Source organism: Podarcis bocagei (genome assembly GCF_964188305.1).
Source record: "Podarcis bocagei genome assembly, chromosome: 14".
In the NCBI taxonomy this organism is placed as follows: Eukaryota; Metazoa; Chordata; class Lepidosauria; order Squamata; family Lacertidae; genus Podarcis; species Podarcis bocagei.
Window position 1 is genome coordinate 14,424,797 of NC_138139.1, and position 17,652 is coordinate 14,442,448.

A 17,652-nucleotide genomic window follows, 5' to 3' on the forward strand; every position below is an offset into this window, starting at 1 on the left:
AGAAATTGACACAATTTGTCCCTTCTGCTGAGTGCCTGGGTCATACATTAAACCATCCAGGGGTCCCTTTACCTTTATGATGCAGGAGGGATAGTAGTCTCTACCACACTGGCCTAGCCAATTTCACAGGGTTAAGTCCCTTCACTGAAGGACTAACAGTGAATTCTGATTGACAGCTGAAAATTATTATAAAGGAATAGTCATGACTTAATGTCATGCCCTCTTCCAAAGAAGAGACGGGCAATCTTCTCAATTAGCTGAACCCAACAACGGTGTTAAGAAGTGTGAGATTCAATATTCACAACTCGATACAAAAGCTTACTTTTCATATGATGCCCGTGGCCCAGATGGTTTACCTAGATCAGCTTTGCAATATGAAAGTAGCAGCCTTTTAATGAAATAGGAAGGGTAAGATTAATTTATATAATTTAAATTATAATTTATGAGCATCTGGATTTTGGTGGGGGGACACTTTCATTTCAAAGCACAGATTTTTAAGAGGGAGGCTTGAGATTACGGTACTTCCAAGCTCCTTTTTGAAATTCCTTTTTCCGTTCTCTTTTTGGCTGCCTTCTGATTCCCACAAGCGTTCTGCTTCTTTCATTGCTTAAAGAGGTTTTACGCAGGAGACTTGCTGGAGCACCAGCTTGACAGCTGTAAGCTGCTGATTCATAGAGGCATTGTTAGCTCGATCATTTAATTCTTGTCCAGCAGCATCACGCTATAAAACTTGACCTCCCCAATGAAACATCAAAAGGCTCTTGCATCTCTCAGCTCATTCTAGAAGAGAAAGTCTGAGGAAGCAGACCACCTCTGAAGTCAGCTGAGAAAGTACGCGACACAAGCAGAACCGCTTTCCAGAATAGCCCTCTGCAAATCTGATGCTCGCAATATGATGGCCCAAAGCCACTGAGAGAGGTTTGAACAAATAGTAGTACACCTAGGGTGTAGGCTTCAGGTGTGTAAAAAGGTAAAGGGACCCCTGACCAGCTGGTGCAGATTGCTATGGGGCTCATGTTATGGAAATGATGTATAGATGGTACTTAACCCCTGTTAAAATGGTGAAGATCTACCAAAATTGTGATAATTTATGTTGGAAATGTAAAGAAAAAGAAGGTACTTTCTATCATATGTGGTGGACTTGCTCCAAGGTTAAACACTTTTGCGTGGGCAGGCGGAGTCCCCAGATCCTGCACGGCCCCCCCGTCATGTGGAATAACGACTCAAGACAACGTGCTATGGGATTAAATTGGCCACAACTTTATTAAATTTCAAATGTGGGTAGACCTTGGCTCAGGCATTGGGCGTTCTCCCTCCCTGGTCCCCAGCCGGGGACCTAGGGAGCATCAGGGTTATCCAGTGTGTGTGTGGGGGATGGGCCAGCTCTGGAGAACATATGTTCAAGCAGAGATGGCCGCCCCCGTAACGCCGCCGCCGCAGGGGAGAGCAATGACAACCTTTCGGTGTACGGCCAAAGCCTCCCTTCAGAAAACCCCTTTAACGGGGAACCCTGGTATCGCCGCCGCAAGAGGAAGATGGACAAAAGGATTCCGCCCAAGGCCTGATACCGCCAAAGTTGTGACGTTTTGCTACGGGAAAGGCGAAACCTGCCAATGCAGGGAAATTCCTTTCCGGCCCTTTAACAGCGACCTTAACGTAGCAGCGCCCGCATACCTGTGAAGAAAAGTTAACCTGCAAAAACCTGTGAAGAAAAGTTAACCTGCAAAATAAGACATTAACTGAGGGTGGGTAGGGTGGGAGAAGCTCTGGAGCCAAGTGAGGATTCCTAGGTAAGATCCTCCCTCTATTGTGTGGGCAGGTAATCCCTCCCCTACCTGGCCTGGTCTCCTTGGCAACGCTTCCCCCAGGTGGGATTGGACAACTGACTGAGGTAGGCGGAGACCTCCAGGTATCACACCTGAGGGAAGGGAAAGCCAAGCCTATGCTGTTGGGGCCGCTCCAGGTCTAGGGGCTGCACGCGCCCACGCAAAGGGCGCCCCCCGTTTTAAGCGGGGAGCGGTCACTGGGGAAAAAATTATAATGAATTAAAAAAAATTATGAAATATACTTTTATGAAGAAACCAGAGGCCTTACTCCTTGGAATAACAGGTTCTGAACTGCCCCAAAAAGATGTTAAAGTATTTTTGTATGCCACAACTGCTGCACGGATTTTACTAGCCAAAAAATGGAAAACACAAGAACTACCAAAGGTAGAAGAATGGCAGATGAAGATGATGGGAGTTTATGGAGCTAGCTGATCTCACTGGGAGAATCCACGACCAGAAAGAAGAGGAATACCAAGAAGACTGGAAGAAATGTAAAGACTATTTGAATAAATATTGTAATATTAAAGATATGTAATCACTTGAAAGAATCAATTAGGCCTAGGATTAAATTGGGATTAAATAAGCAAATAAGAAAATGTACGATAAGAAAAGTTAGGAAATATGATTATGACTGTGATATTGTTTTATGAAATAATGATATTGGAAACTGCTATATATAATTACTAAGAAACTCAGATGGAAGAGATTTGAGGAAGTCAAGTAATATGTTTATGAAGATGGATTTTGAGTAATTAATTAAGTTTCAGTTTATGTGGTGATTTGATGTATTTTATGTTCTTTTTTCTTTTCCCTTTTTTCGTTTAATTCTTTTTTCTTTATTATTGTTGGCTTTTTCTTCTGTTATGTTTATGTATGGAAAATAATAAATATTATTTTTTTTTAAAAAAAAAAGATTGCTATGGGGCTCAGCTAAAGTTGATACCTGGAGAGCTTCTATGGGAGAAGTCAGAGGAGGATAGGAGACAAGGGAAAATAGCACTTGAGACAGCATGATTATTCTTTGGCCTAATTGCAAAAGCACACAATACAACTAACTTTCTCAGCATGGTTTAAATAAAAGATGAACTGTTATTTATTTATTTATTTCTCTCTCCTCTCTCCACCCTCATTCTTTACCTGGGAAATCTTCATTTATCTCGTCCATTTCCAGCACAACGTCATAAGGGACACCGGCTTCTGCCAACAGAACGTTCAGTTGCCCTGGCATACGGCCTGCCACCGGATGGATGCCAAACCTGGAACCAAAGAGAGAAAAGGAATGGCCACATTGCGTCCAAAACATGCTGAACTAATAAAAAGAAACTGATAAATGTTAGCAATGCTACGCAGGCGGCGGCAGGCCAACTCCAGGCTTGCCTACCTCCTGATTGAACCACTAAGGAGAGAGTGATGGGTAGCAAAGGCAGCCAGCATTCGTGAAAGGCAATTTCAATGGGTGAGCACCGTTCTCACCTTGAAACAGATGGTCGGAACCTATTCTGAGAAGTGCAATAGCAGGGACTATTCAGCGAGAGTCTTAAGGGGTTAGGTCTGTTATTGGTCTGAATGACAGCAGACTCCAACTGGCTGGAGGCTGTAGTTAGTTGGGAGTTAAGTGTCAGTACGAAAGTGTCAGCTGAGTTTTCACAATTGCAAGTGTAGGAGGGAAAAGTACTTCTTAATCAGTTTTTACCCTATGTACCCTATGAAAGAAAAAAAGTTCTTTTTTTATTTATCCTCATTTTATGTGCTGCTTTTATTCAGCTCACGTTGAGTAAATTAGGATCAGTTTCTTTTCTCTCTGGACTCTGGTCTGATCCTTTTCAGTCACTCTGCTAATATCTGTGAGGTACGCTAGGCCAAGAGAGTATAATTGGTCCCTGGTTCTGAATGGGGCAACTATGCCCCTGAAGGACCAGGTGCACAGCCTGGGAGTCATTTTGGACTCACAGCTATCCATGGAGGCACAGGTCAATTCTGTGTCCAGGACAGCTGTCTACCAGCTCCATCTGGTACGCAGGCTGAGACCCTTCGTGCCCGCAAACTGTCTCGCCAGAGTGGTGCATGCTCTGGTTATCTCCCGCTTGGACTACTGCAATGCTCTCTACATGGGGCTACCTTTGAAGGTGACCCAGAAACTACAACTAATCCAGAATGCGGCAGCTAGACTGGTGACTGGGAGTGGCCACCGAGACCATATAACACTGGTCTGAAAGACTTACATTGGCTCCCAGTATGTTTCCAAGCACAATTCAAAGTGTTGGTGCTGACCTTTAAAGCCCTCAACGGCCTCGACCCAGTATACCTGAAGGAGCATCTCCACCCCCATCGTTCAGCCCGTATACTGAGGTCCAGCACCGAGGGCCTTCTGGCGGTTCCCTCACTGCAAGAAGTGAGGTTACAGGGAACCAGGCAGAGGGCCTTCTCGGTAGTGGCGCCCGCCCTGTGGAACGCCCTCCCCATCAGATGTCAAGGAAATAAACAACTATCTGACTTTTAGAAGACATCTGAAGGCAACCCTGTTTGGGAAAGTTTTTAATGTTTTATGTTTTATAGTGTTTTTAATATTCTGTTGGGAGCCATCCAGTGTGGCTGGAGAAACCCAGCCAGATGATAGGGGTATAAATAATACATCATTATTATTATAATTATTATAATTATAATTATTATTATAATTATTATTATTATTATTATTATTATTATTATTATTATTATTGGCTCAATTACTCCTAGTAAGATTCATACCTAAGCAGGGTTCCATATCCACATGTCCCTCATCCATGTCCAGAACTCAAACAGCCAAACTAGATGTGATAACAATCATGAAACTTGGTCTGACTAAGTTTAAGTCAGCTTCTTGTATTCCTAATGGAGGAACGGCAGTGTTCTGAGATGGAGGGAAATGTAGACTTCCGGCAGCCTAGGAAGCATAAAATGCCTTGGCAGAAAGGCAGTCTATAAATAAATAAATAACAAACAAGGAGCATGTTGCTATTTGTTGTGGTGGCAGAGCACAGTAGGGTGCAGAGGAGAAAATGTGCAAAAGTTGCCACTATTTTTAATGTGTAGATGCTCCGTGCCATTCATGGCTGCATGACCAGAGTGGCCCAGTGCAAAAGAAGACAGGGCTTTCAGTAGGTGTAGCTCATCATAAAATAGCTCTCCAATACACTGGACTGACTCTTTATAACCTTTTGAACCAGCAAAGCAGTTTGTTCTGTTCTGTTAACCAGTGGCCTTTCGTGATGGTATTCACACAGTACAGTCACTTTTTTTTTGCTGCCATGGGCAGCCATTTTGTGCTGGCACCCACAACATGAGTACAGTGGTACTTTGGTTTATGAACTTAATCCGTTCCTGAAGTCTGTTCTTAAACCAAATCCGTTCTTAAACCGAGGTGCGCTTTCCCTAATGAGGCCTCCCGCTGCTGGTGTCTTTCCACTGCTCGGTTTCCGTTTTAGACCGAGGTAAAGTTCACAAACCAGAACACTACTTCCAGTTTTGCGGAGTTCGTAAAGAGACTTGTTCATAAACAGGACTGTTCTTAAACCGAGGTACCTCTGTACAAGCAACTCATTCCCTACCACAAAAAACAACTGCTGCTGTTAGCTATGAGTTTGAGTTTTATGAAGTTTCTCGTTAGCAGGACCCAGTAATTGAGAAACAAGATGAAAGTAGGGGAATAAAGACAGAAGGAAAAGAAGTGGCCAACCATTTCTCATGAATGAAGGGTAGATACAAACAGATCTTATGATATGCCTCCACATAGCAAGGTCATCTTTTTAAAGAATTATCTCACTCCATAAGAGCGCCATCAAAGCTGTTACTGTAGAGTTAATGGTTGTAGATCATACCAGATCTCCGGGGACTAAAGCTAATTTTCTTATTAGTAATATAAACTGTTTATACCAGCATATTGATCACACTTGCCTGACTTTCTTCCCTTGTTCATTAAGCATCTTTACCATGTCAGCAATAGGATACTGAGCTTTCGCTGCACAAAGGCCCCAACCTATAATGACGAGAGAAAAGAAATAAGAGCTTAAGCACTTGCTTAATATCTCCCAGGTCTGAATTTCCAACCAAATCTAAGGCTGCATACACACCGACATTCAAAGCATATGGCTTCCCCACAAAGAATCCTGGGAACTGTAGTTTAGCCTCCCACAGAGCTGTAGTTCCTAGCACCCTTAATAAACTACAGTTCCCAGGATTTTGGGGGGGAAATAGATGTGCTTTAAATGTATGGTATGTGTATGCAGCACATCTCAAAGTGCATGTTCACATTTATCCCTTTAACACTCATCTCTCCAATAGCGCCTCTTCATTTGTTGTCTTTTCGTGTGGTGCAACTTTAAAAACTCATGGGACAAAAAAATGGTGTCCCCCCCTTTTTTTTTTGTTTATGCTATTCTGTCAAAGAGAGTAGCTGGCATGTCTTGCACAGTCTGTGTCATATTCAGGGGCAGTAAATTGAACTGCGCACTGTCCCAATAAGTAGTGGAAAGCTTTAGGTTTAGAACATTCTAGGCAATATAGTTCAGTGTGTTCCCTCGTCACCTGGCAAGCCAAGCACCAGAACATGCCATCCTGAAGGAGCGTCTCCACCTCCATCGTTTTGCCCGGGCACTGAGGTCCAGCTCCGAGGGCCTTTTGGCGGTTCCCTCGCTGCAAGAAGCCAAGTTACAGGGAACCAGGCAGATGGCCTTCTTGGTAGTGGCACCCGCCCTGTGGAACGCCCTCCCACCAGATGTCAAAGAGAACAACAAATACCAGACTTTCAATCAATTTATTTTATTGCATTAGCAGTGTGGCCATAGCATGGTATACATTGAAATAACAACATAAAATAGGGGTGGGGAGGTAAAGGTAGATATCGTCCTGGGCGATTACTTAAACAAAGGAAAAAAAAAGAAAGAAGAAAAAACTGCTGAGGCTGGAGGAGGACCGTTAAAGGGTCCTTCAGCTCCTCAGGTATGTCCTAGCTCGATTGTCCTTGTACAATAAGGCTACTTGGAACTTTGGTTGTGCGGCGTATCGACTGCAGCTGTGGTGTTAAAGAAGAAGTTGGTGCCGCTTTCCTCTTCATTATACTAAGCAGGAAGTTTGCTGTCATCTCGGTAATCCAACAATCAGAATCCTGCAGAAAGAGGGACACTATCCAAGGCTGGATTGGAAGATGAAGCTTATTCACGAGGGGAGTTAAAAACCGAGATCTTTCATCTGTCCAGTTGGGACAGAAGAGCATTACATGGTCCATAGTCTCCAGGGCCGTGTCATTACAAGAGCATGTTCTATTTGCAATGGGAACTCTGGAATAACGACCCGACAGAACTGCTGTAGGAAAACAGTTGAGACGGGCGCAGGTAAAGGCCCTACGCTTAGCCTCCGAAGAAATTGTGAAGCAGTATAGAGGGATCCCTTCAGGGGGTGGAATAGCTAGGGCTAGGCCTGAACACGGTCCTCTTGCATAGGAAGCTGTGTTAGAAAAGTCAAGTTGCTGTAGTTTCTTTTTGATTAGAGGTAGGGCCGCCGGGCTGATACACCCTGAGCTGAGGACAGTTTTACAGTTCAAATTGAGAAGAGAGCGGAATTTGAGGTTAATTGTAGTTTTCCAAGGGGAATTATGAATATCTCTTAGGATCAGATTGGAAAAACCACCTCTAATTCGAGCATCCGATGTTAGTAGGTGGAAGCTGTAGGAAATGGCTCGGCTCCATGCTCGTTTAACAATTGAGGACTGGGCGAACTCGAGTCGTAGGGCTGCACCTGAGACACATCTCGGGACGCCGGAAAGAGATCTCAGAAACATATGAAGTGGGCGATCCAAGTTACCTGATATTGCTGTAGTCCATACTTCGCATCCATATAATAATTTAGGGACAACTTTGGCATTAAATATTTGAATTGCTGCTGGAAGGTGTTTGCCGCCCTTCTGGTGGTAAAATCGGACAATGGCGTTAGAGGTCGTGGTTGCAGCAAGAAAGGCAGATTGAAGATGGGTGGTCCAGGAGAGATTATAAGTGAATATTACGCCTAGATATTTAAAGGCTTTTACCTTTTCTAAGTAGCCACCTGTGATCTTAAGCGGCTCCAGTTTGAGTTTGCGGGAACGAGTGAAGTGGAGGACTTTCGATTTTTTATAATTAATATTAAGAGCTTCCGCCTTACAATAGGCGGTAAATGCGTTAACTGCGTTTGCTAGGTCCGCAGCTGTTCTGGATAAGATGACGGCATCATCAGCATAGAAAAGGGAAGCAACGGGGTGGCCTGCTAAGTGAGGAGGGTACTTAGATGCTAGCTTCAAAGTGGAAATTGCATCGTGAAGATAGAGATTAAACAATAAAGGGGCCAAGAGACAACCTTGTCGGACGCCCTTGGCCGTTGGAAATGGAGTAGTGAGGGAGCCGTTTGGACCACTTCGGACGCGAGCTGTGGTGTTTGAATAAAGGGAAATAATTAGGGAGAGGAGTTGTGAATCAATTCCCAAATGGGCAAGTTTGGACCATAATCTCTGCCTAGGAATGGAATCAAAAGCGGCCTCCAGGTCCATGAAAGCGGCAAATAGGTGGCCTTCCCTTGGAGCAGTGTATTTACTGGCAAGGTGATAGAGAGTTAGACAGTGGTCCATGGTTGACGCTGACTTTCGGAAACCAATCTGTTCCAGCGGTAGAATGTTCCTCTCCTGGACCCATGAGAGAAGTTCCTCCACCTCCATCGTTTTGCCCGGGCACTGAGGTCCAGCTCCGAGGGCCTTCTGGCGGTTCCCTCACTGCGAGAAGCCAAGTTACAGGGAACCAGGCAGACGGCCTTCTCGGTAGTGGCACCCGCCCTGTGGAACGCCCTCCCACCAGATGTCAAAGAGAACAACAAATACCAGATTTTTAGAAGACATCTGAAGGCAGCCCTGTTTAGGGAAGCTTTTAATGTTTAATAGACTATTGTATTTTAATATTCTGTTGGAAGCCTCCCAGAGTGGCTGTGGAAACCCAGCCAGATGGTCGGGGTATAAATAATAAATTATTATCCTTGGGCAAAAGCTGGGCCCACCCCCACTGACATGGGGCCAAGTCTGGGTCCCCCTTTTGGGGGAAAATGGGAAAATGCTGCTCCATCTCTAGTCATTCTGGGCGCTGTTTGCATGCTCAGAGAAGACAGTTGTGAGAGCCAGCAGCGGCAGCAACAGTGCTAGGAGTTTCCAGGTCCCCAGCTACTCTGACCACCATCGCCAGCCCTGGATTTAAACAAAGATTCTGGGGCCCTTTTATCTGGCTGCAAATATATACCAAGGGTCCTCAGTGCCTCACAAATAAGCAAAAAGTCTTACCAGAGTATATAACAATCGTAGAACATCAACCCAACGGTATGAAAATTAAGACGGACATTTAGGAGCAAATGGAGTTGGGGGTAGCATAAAGAAAACCAATACAACCCACTGCTAAAACCCTATTAGGAAACAACCAGAGTATTCCCAACTTTCCAAACACTCTGCAGTATTGAATTCAGAACTCAGTCTTTAGTTCCAGATGAAATTTCCCCCTACAAACTTTCATTGCACAAAGTTCTCCCATCTCTTGAGGGAGAGGAATTTTGGTATTATGACCAGGAGGAAATATCCGAGCACTCCAAGCATGTAAAATATATATTTTAAAGTAAGGTTACCAGATTTTTTTCAATGAATCCGGGGGTACAACCAACCAACCAACCAATAAAATACTACAAGTTTGGGATGTTGATGCTGCAGCGATGTTGGTGGCAGAGGGGCGGCGGCCGCCTTGACCTCAACCGCCACGTTTCCCCTTCCTCCGAGGCTTCTACCTCCTTTCTCCATGAGCCTGGGCAGCCCCTGAGTTGTTGGTTCTTTGGTGGTGGTGGTGGGGAAGTGGTGCGTGTTGGGTCAGACATGGAAGGCGGAGAAGGAGGGCCAAGAGCGGCAGCGACGGCGGCGAGGCTCGGGCAGCGCGATGCCTCCCTTCCCATCAGAGCAGCCCCAATCCCATTCCTACTTGCGTGCAAACAGGAGGGGACAGGGATCCCTCAGCTGGGAATGGAGGCTTCACACTGCCTTTCAGAGCAGCCCCATCCCAACTCCTACTTGCGTGTAAGCAGGAGGGGCAGGGATCTCTCAGGCAGTGTGATGCCGCCCTTCCCATCGGAACAGCCCCAATCCCATTCCTACTTGCGTGCAAGCAGGAGGGGACAGGGACCCCTCAGCTGGGAAGCGAGGCTTCCCATTGCCTAACTGAGAGATCCCTGCCCCCTCCTGCTTGCACGCAAGCTCCGATAGGCAGCATGAAGCCTCCCTTCACAGCTTAGTTGCTGGGGTCAGGGAAGGTGGAGGCAGACCTGAAGCTGCATCTTAGAGCTCCTGAAGCCAGCCAGAGCCAACTGCTCCGGGCTGCTGAGACAGCCGCTGATGCGTTTCCCAGGGACATTAGATGAAATCCGGGGACATTCCGGGGACGGAATTTGCCTGGGGACTTATTTGCAAATCCGGGGACTGTCCCCGGGAAACGAGGACGTCTGGTAACCCTATTTTAAAGCATGACTGAAAAAACATCTCTGAAGTATTACATTCATTCTCTCTCATCCCACCTCCCTCAAAAGCAGTATGTTTAGATGGGGAATAATGGACTTAGACATGTTCATTTTCTGTTCCTGCAAGAGGTTTGAACTATCAGAGCCCAAGAAGAGATAGGCCTGGCTCAAGCATCCAGGCTGAAGTTGTCCTGCCAAGACCACCAGCTGGTTTAATTGAATGCTCCTGCAAACAACTCAATGCCCCTAGCAGGGGAATTTTCCCTGTCAATGAGATCAGTGACTTGCATCTTCTTTTTGGTTTGTTTCTTTTTTGCTATGAACTCAGACTCATCCAGTAGGACATATTTTTTTGGTTTCCTATAAAAATAAGAGGAGGAATGCTTTTCTGGAGAATTCAAAGACCACGTGGTACAGTGTCTCATGGTCAAATAATGTAGCTTAGAAATGGACAAAAAAATCAGGATAGCATCAAACCCCCTGGAGTCATTATGCTTCCCAGCCCTGTAATAATGAAGAAGAAGCGCCACAGAAGAGCTATTAGTCTATTCCAGACAGAATGCATGCTCAAGTCACCAAATGGAGCAACTCCAGGTGTCATTTATGCCCTTCAAGCTCTGCCACACAGAAAAGAAGCTGGCATCAGAAGAGTGCAAGATGCCTTTGGCACCATCCTGATTTTTCCTCACCCACTCTGTCTTGCTCAGGGGGCCATGGTATATGGGAACGACAGGAGGGCAGGTGGCTTCTTCTTGAAGACAAAATAGAAAAACCCATTCTCCTCTTGAAGCTCCAGAACTTGAGCTCCTAAGGACTTGGTAAAGCAGGGCCTTTATTCCTGTTTTTTTGTTTGTTTGGGGTTTTTTTTTTTTTGCTAAGCTAGAGAAAGAAGAGAAGCTCAACTCTGGTTTGCTTCTGAACCCAGTGGTGCAGGAAGCCACTCGGGCGCCTGGTGTGGTGCACCCAGTAGTGGGGCAAGCCACCCATAGGGGCGGGATGGGGCAGGGCCTCCAGAATCTGCCTGCCTTCTCCCAGTCTCCCTACAGCTGGGGGGAAGGCAGCAGGCAGACTGTTGGGCAGTGTGGAGCCTGCACATGCTCAAGCCACTGAGAGACGTGTGACTTGGGTGCGCTGCAGGCCCCGTGGTGAGTGCTGCCCAGCATTTTGTCACCCCCCTCAGTTGTGACACCTGGGGTGGCCTGCACACACCCCTTCCTCCACCCGTGTCTGAACCTTCTCCATCTAGAATCTGGTAGAACTGTCAGTTAGCTCTAGGGATGCCAGAGAATTCTGACAAAAAACAGAAACGGGAGTATAAATTGCCAATGTTGGCTTATTTGTCCCCTCTCCAGAAAGGAAATCAATCCAGCTAATAACATCGATATATGCTGTTGTCGTTTTTAGTCTGCAAACGATACATAATTGATTGCATCCATGTCCCCCAAATTGCATTATTTTTTGTTTGCGGTGGAACGAATACAGTGGAATAATATAATGACAACGTAATTTCTTACGTAAATTACATAAGTTAAATCATTTTGCCGGAGCAGACAGCAAGACAAGTAATGCAGTTTTAGCAGAAGATGAACTCCAGTGGAATGGAAGCAGTGCTGCATGCAATGAACAAAGGGTAGAAAGGAAAATGAAGCCTTCTTACATCCTGAATCAGCTTTCAGTTTCAGAAATTTCTCCAAGTCTCCTTCCCACTGTTTTAGAAAAGGACATTTCTGGTCAGTGACATTACGCACTTTTCTGAGGTACAGACTCATTCCAGGTCAACTTGTTTGTTTGTCTCAGCACACGACTGAAGTTCAGTTCTCAGCCTTGACCACTAAGTGGCCCAACCAACCTCACCTCATATGATCTTCTAATCATCTCAGCTGAGGCACAGATGTCAGCAGAGACTGAGGTCACTAACAGCATTTGCCTTAACAAGTAGGTAATTAGAGATTGCTTACCTTTGCATTCCATATAGTGAAAAGTTATTTGTTAATTGGGAAAATAAATATGGATATTTGGGAACTGCACAGATAACAGCAGAACAAGAACCTGAGCAATAACATTTTCATAGCCCATGTGCATAACTACTAAACAATTTAATAAAGCATTGTCGAACTCTTACCAGGTGTAATGATGATCGAATTAGCTTCCTTGATCATGTCAACAGTTTGATCGATTCCAACTTCAGTGTGTGTTCCAACTATTTCCATGGGCTTTCCTCCAGCCGTGGATGTTGTACCGTATCCACCCAAAATGACATTTGGCAAAGATCGGTTCATGGCCTGGACAAACCATTAGACATATATTAGCAAATGTCAGGTCTAACCAAAACTACTTGGGATATCTGCTTGCCACCTGCGGTGAATGGAGAGGCAGTAAAACTACTTTAACCATTGCTTTACTGAATGCTTAAAACATGGTTAATTCAAGCCACTAGATTGTATCCACATTAGTCATACTCTAAGTATGGACAGGACTAACTGAGGCCTATTAATTTTAATGGATCTACTCTTGAGTAGAATTTAGTTGGCTACAACCCATTGCTTTCAAACTCATGGTTTCATATCCTGGTTTGTGATCAACTATGGTTAGGTATTTCGTCATAATGCTTATTCATAGATAAGGAAAGCAAACCACTGTTACACACTATAACTGCACACAGCCTGTTTTGTTAATACCTAAACCCAGTGCATTTTTTTCGGGGGGGGGGAATGCAGGGGTACGCATACCTCTAAACATTTTGTGAATCTAAGTTTGGCCTCATTGGGGGGCAGTATTTCAATAGGAATAGGGAAATGAGAGTTCCCCTAAACATTTGTTTTAGAAAAAAGCAGTGCATAAACCTATTCCTATAATGTAGGGATGGGAAGCCTGTGTTGTTGGACTCCAATTCCCATCACGCTCAGCCAGCATGGCCAATTGTGAGGGATGAGGAGAGTTGTAGTACAGGAACATTCAGAGGGCCACAGGTCCCCCTTTTTCCTTTAATGAGTACTGATGACTGATTGACCTTGTAGAGCTAGCAAGGCTAGATACATCTTTATCATCCAAGGTGGAGACTGAGACAAGTGTCCTGTCAGGTTGTGTGTGTACAGTGGTACCTCGGGTTACAGACGCTTCAGGTTACAGACTCCGCTAACCCAGAAATAGTGCTTCAGGTTAAGAACTTTGCTTCAAGATGAGAACAGAAATCATGCTCTGGCGGCGCGGCAGCAGCAGGAGGCCCCATTAGCTAAAGTGGTGCTTCAGGTTAAGAACAGTTTCAGGTTAAGAACGGACCTCCAGAACGAATTAAGTTCTTAACCCGAGGTACCACTGTATATGACAGGGAGAGAGGTTGGCCTGTTTTCCCTCCTCAACGTGTATATTTGTAAATGATTTTTTAAAATGGCAAAACAGCAAACAAAGCCAGCATATATCTCCAGTACTCTTTCCTCACAAGGACATTGATGATGTAGCAGCTGACACCTAGTGACTTAAAGATGATGGCGGTGATGATAATTTTATTATTTATACCCTGCCTATCTGGCTGGGTTGCGCCAGCTGCTAGATAAAGTGGGGTAGTCATGAAATTATTGCCTTGCTAAATGAAAAATGAAAACACACCAACCACGGGGTACCTACACTCATCTTATACTGGGGATCAGTGAATCTTGTATATTTTGGTTTCTCTCAGTTTTTCGCCTTTCCAATCTTAAGTTCAGTTCTCTGCATTCCCAAATCAGTTTGCATTTTTTTGAAGGAAAACAAATTCTCACATTTATTTATTTTTTTAAAAGTTCATGAAAATTCACTGGCATTCTACTGCAGATTTCTCCTAATATACACATCTGTATGCAGTTTTGCCCAATATACAAAATTTCACAAAGCAAATTCCTCTACTGTAATGCATATATATATATATATATATATATATATATATATATATAATCATGATGTGCATTCTTATGCACATTTCACCCTAGTAGATATGCATTTTTGTACTTGGCTGGAGAACTGTGTGGCAAAATTTGGAGAAGTGTGAGTTTCACAGGTTGGCTGTCCTTCAGTTCTCTGGTTGGAAAGCGCAAATTAGACATGTTCACCTTCAAAGGAGAACTGATTCAAATTTCTCCCCTCCCCCTACTTACCACACACATGATGTAAGACAGGATAGCTCCGGAAGAACCAATCAAGGCTCCAACAATGGTCATCAGGTTGTTGTCCAGAAGAAACCCCTCTGCGCACAAGGCCCAGCCAGAGTAGCTGTTGAGTACAGTGATCACCACAGGCATATCCGCTCCACCAATAGCTGCCGTCAGGGTTACTCCCTGCCATTTTCACGTGCCAAAAAGGGAAGGCGAACCCAAAGTAGGTCAGGTTTAAGTAACAGCAAGAGTGTATAAGGTCCACATCAGAAAGAAAAGGAGCGGGGAGGAAAGAAATGGAAATTTAATCAGCAGGATGTGTGAGGCATAGAGATTAAGCAAAGACTGCGGTCATACATGGCCTGCACTTTAAGTAAAATTAATGCCAGTGTACTGGAAGAAGCAAAGATCACCAGTGTCAAAGCAATGATTCTTCAACATCAACTTCGTTGGACTGGTCATGTTATGTGGATTATCGTCTTCCAAAGCAACTACTCTATTCTGAACTTAAAAATGGAAGGCGTAATGCTGGTGGTCAACAAAAGAGGTTTAAAGACTCTCTCAAGGCAAATCTAAAAAACTGTAGTATAAACACCAACAATTGGGAAACACTGGCATGTGAGCGCTCCAGTTGGAGAACAGCCTTTACCAAAGGTGTCATGGGCTTTGAAGACACTCGAACTCAGAATGCAAGGGAGAAATGTGCTAAGAGGAAGGCACGCTTGGCAAATCCACACAGTGATCAGCTCCCACCCGGAAACCTATGTCTTCAATGGACTTTGAAGACGCTTGAAATTTGGGCAAAAGGGGGAAATGTGCTAAGAGGAAGGCACGCTTGGCAAACTCCTGCCTGGAAAACTATGTCCCCTCTGTAGGGGACGTGTGGATCCAGAATTGGCCTCCACAGTCACTTATGGACTCACTGTTAAGACCATGTTTATGGAAGACAATCTTACTCGGCTACGAGTGATCGAAGAAGAAGAAGAAATAGTAGTAGTAGTAGTAGTAATAATAGTACTTTAAGTAATTAAAGTAAAGGTTGACTCTGGACAGTCCACTCTACAGGTGCTTTGTTCCATTTCTATGGCAAAAGCCATATATGCCTTGCATTGGCAATTGGAATGGAAAGCAGTTCAATTAAATATCTAGAAGTGCCAATAAGGATTCTTCTGATCTGCCCATCTTACTGTCCTTCCCCAAACCCAAAAAAACATGAGTGTTACTACAATGCTCCTTATATTTCCTAGTGTACTACAGCCACAGTAGTCTGAATGGTGCAAAAGAAGGGCATTAATTATTACCCCCCCAAAAAAAGAAAATTGCAAGCATCTACCCAAAGATCTTGGTTACGTCAAACAGACATTTGGGAACCCTACATCAAGCCCGTTCTTGGCTCATACTGTTATCTCTCTCTTTCTCTCTCCAATCTAGGATTACAATAACATCTGACTGATTAAACCAGTAGCTTATTTCACCATAAAGCCCGCAGCTAAGAAGTTTTTGGAACCCTGCAGATGTGGTTTGTGGGATCCTGAAGGGGTTGCACTGGATTTTTTCATGGAATTTCTATAGAGCCGCACAACTATTTTGAAGAGGGCTCTGCGAAGTCCTCGGAACATCGCCAGCCCCTTCCAGCCGCAGCTGCATCTTGTATTGCTCAGCAGACGCTGGATATTCGTGGGAGAAGTTTGTGCTACCTTGCTTGAAATTCAAAATAGGCAGCACAGCACAGCCTTTGCTGGCGGCCCAACCACCACACCAAAAAACAACAACACAGTCTTACTTATTTTATATTTCTTACACACGCAATAGGGAAAACAATATGATTTATTGGGCTGAACGAACGCAACATCAAAATAGTTGCTTCTCCATCCCACCCTGGGGTCCAGGAGCAATTATATACCCTAAATTATCTTGTTTGTGATCAACAGTGCAGACTATGTCACTGCTATTTATTTGTTTACTAAATTTATACCCAGCCTTTTCGTCTGGAATATCTTTGCATGCCAAGGGTAGCTGACGTTCCATGATTGCACTCTGCTAACCAGCTAAACCACATTCTGGCAAGTTAATACGTACTGGGGTCTAAAAACCCAGTATATTTCAGCACTGGCCGTACTTAAAAACAAAGAAAAAAACCCAACCTACTACCAACCCCATTGTCTGACACGCCAAGGAGCATGACAAGAGGGTTGTTTTTTTAAAAGCAGATTTTCCAGCTAAACAAATTCCCCTCTTTGACAACCCACACTATAGAAAGGAGATGGGGGAAGATGAACGAATACAAAGCATGCTTTGCTCCTTGCTTACATCCTGTACCAGTGGTGGTTTCTTCACAGGAGTCTGTGGTTCTTATCTACTAGACGGCAATGATTCATTTATTAATTTGCCTTCGTACAGTAACTGTAATAGGCACACACAAAATGGCTACAGTGGTACCTCGCAAGACGAATGCCTCGCAAGACGAAAAACGCGCAAGACGAAAGAGTTTTCCGTTTTTTGAGTCGTTCCGCAAGACGAATTTCCCTATGGGCTTGCTTCGCAAGACGAAATGTCTTGCGAGTTTATTTCCTTTTTCTTAAAGCCGCTAAGCCGTTAATAGCCGCTAAGCCGCTAAGCCGTTAATAGCCGCTAAGCCGCTAATAGCTGTGCTTCGCAAGACGAAAAAACCGCAAGACGAAGAGACTCGCGGAACGGATTAATTTCGTCTTGCGAGGCACCACTGTACAAGGATGTTACCTGCCTGAAGATGAAGGTGAAGAGGAGGAGGTTTGAGTCAAAAAGAAGAAGAGTTTTTAAAATATAGTTTGGGCAGTTTGTTTTCAGTACGGAGAGTGAGCACATCTTACCCTTGTATAATTTGTGTACATGCCATTCCTGATATTGCTTCATATTTAAGTGCTTAATTAATATGCCTAATGTATCTGACCCCCCTCCCATTTTTCGAACTGCACATTATTAGCTCACTAGACTTGTGCCAGCCTCACTGCATAATATATCTGTTTCACAGTCCAGTGTCCATGACTCCATCCTCCTACCATTACCAAGCTGTTCTAGAAGATTCTGCCCCAACTCACTGTCAGGAGTTCGGCCCACACTCGAGTAGGACCCTGGCAGAGACACATGCCCGACTGGCATGTTCTCTCCCTCCTTCAAAAGCT

The 17,652-nt window shown here is 44.5% G+C and overlaps 1 protein-coding gene across 1 annotated transcript in view; it reads right to left on the reverse strand.

Moving 5' to 3' along the window:
• LOC308573249 (NAD(P) transhydrogenase, mitochondrial-like) overlaps positions 1-17,652 on the reverse strand; it is an 81,343-nt gene that overhangs the window by 2,464 nt on the left and 61,227 nt on the right. Inside the window, exons 17-20 of the mRNA XM_081170010.1 lie at positions 14,495-14,674; positions 12,487-12,646; positions 5,757-5,838; positions 2,964-3,082 (exon numbers count right to left, since the gene is read on the reverse strand). Coding sequence (XP_081026136.1) covers positions 2,964-3,082; positions 5,757-5,838; positions 12,487-12,646; positions 14,495-14,674 — 541 coding nt within the window. The remainder of the gene's footprint in view (positions 1-2,963; positions 3,083-5,756; positions 5,839-12,486; positions 12,647-14,494; positions 14,675-17,652) is intronic.